We start from the raw sequence: 1,181 nt of genomic DNA, 5'->3' as shown, positions 1-1,181 counted from the left end.
GCGCACGGTGATTCACTCACGCTGTTTGTGACATTACGTCTCACAGAAACCTTTTCTAATTATTTAATAAGTTATTTAATGAAGAAATATGAATTGTACCTCACCTTCAGCATTATAATGATTTCACCCGCGCTGGACAGAGACTGAGACGGTGCGCGCTGCATGTCGAGTCAAATCTCTCACGGCAGCGTCATCAGCCTGAGATCGGCCTTTTTAGAGACCGCCGATCGATCATCCCAAAGCGATTATCAGCCGATAGTGATCGGTAGCCCATCAATTGGAGCACCTCTATTTGTGATGCAGCTGCAGCCAGATCTAGCACCGCTTCATCTCTCAACACATGTTTCTTTGTGACTCTCCCTGACACTGTGCCTCGATTACAAAACAAAATCCTCCGAGACGCCATTAAAATAAACTGTCCACTTGTTCCCACACTGGGCTCCTTCTGATATCTGAACAAAGACTGCATTTCACTGCATTAGTCCTGACGACAGACTCGAGCGCTGGACTGTCAGAAAGAGAACCGCATCTGTTTACTGTATCCAGTGCAGACAAGATAGCGCAGTGATTGTAGTTTCTATTTGCTTTTGACGCGACGCTCGCATTCAGCTGCTCAAGCCGTTAGCGACTGAACGCCAGTGGGCGGGGCCTATGTCGATGTGCCGCTCTGGAGGCGGAGTTTATGCAAATGTTTGTGCCCTGTGACGTCACCTTGCACCTCACATCCAAACGAGCCGCTTCTGGAGCTTGATTAAATAAATGCTTTGTTTATAATGAGGAGGACGTTTTAAGCTATGAAACTTGCAGGATGTTTTAATGGTACAAAGAGCTTTTATATGCCAAAAGATCAAGGGAAATATGATTTCTCATGTCATGACCCTTTTATATGTCAGTGAAACACTCCATCATGTGACCTTGTGTCCTTCATAGCGGCGTCTCTTGTTGATCCTGTAGGGCCGCTGCGCGGAGAACAGGGCGATGTAGTCACCGTTGGTCTGAGCCACGAAGCTGCTCTCCAGCGGGTGAGACGCCAGACACGGACAGGTGTAGCGCTCCTGCCGCACAAACACAACACACTCATCACAACACAACAAACACAACACACTCATCACAACACAAACACCAAAACACACTCATCACAACACAAACAACAAAACAAACTCACACTCATCACAACACAA

At 47.0% G+C, this 1,181-nt stretch overlaps 1 protein-coding gene across 1 annotated transcript in view; it reads right to left on the bottom strand.

Moving 5' to 3' along the window:
- Positions 1-1,181, bottom strand: part of wdr25 (WD repeat domain 25) — a 3,909-nt gene that overhangs the window by 1,171 nt on the left and 1,557 nt on the right. The window contains exon 3 of the mRNA XM_016254461.1: positions 915-1,055. Coding sequence (XP_016109947.1) covers positions 915-1,055 — 141 coding nt within the window. The remainder of the gene's footprint in view (positions 1-914; positions 1,056-1,181) is intronic.

Source organism: Sinocyclocheilus grahami, unplaced genomic scaffold (assembly GCF_001515645.1).
Source record: "Sinocyclocheilus grahami isolate Dianchi unplaced genomic scaffold, SAMN03320097.WGS_v1.1 scaffold1250.1, whole genome shotgun sequence".
Classification (NCBI taxonomy): domain Eukaryota; kingdom Metazoa; phylum Chordata; class Actinopteri; order Cypriniformes; family Cyprinidae; genus Sinocyclocheilus; species Sinocyclocheilus grahami.
This window is presented reverse-complemented; position numbering and strand designations above follow the sequence as displayed.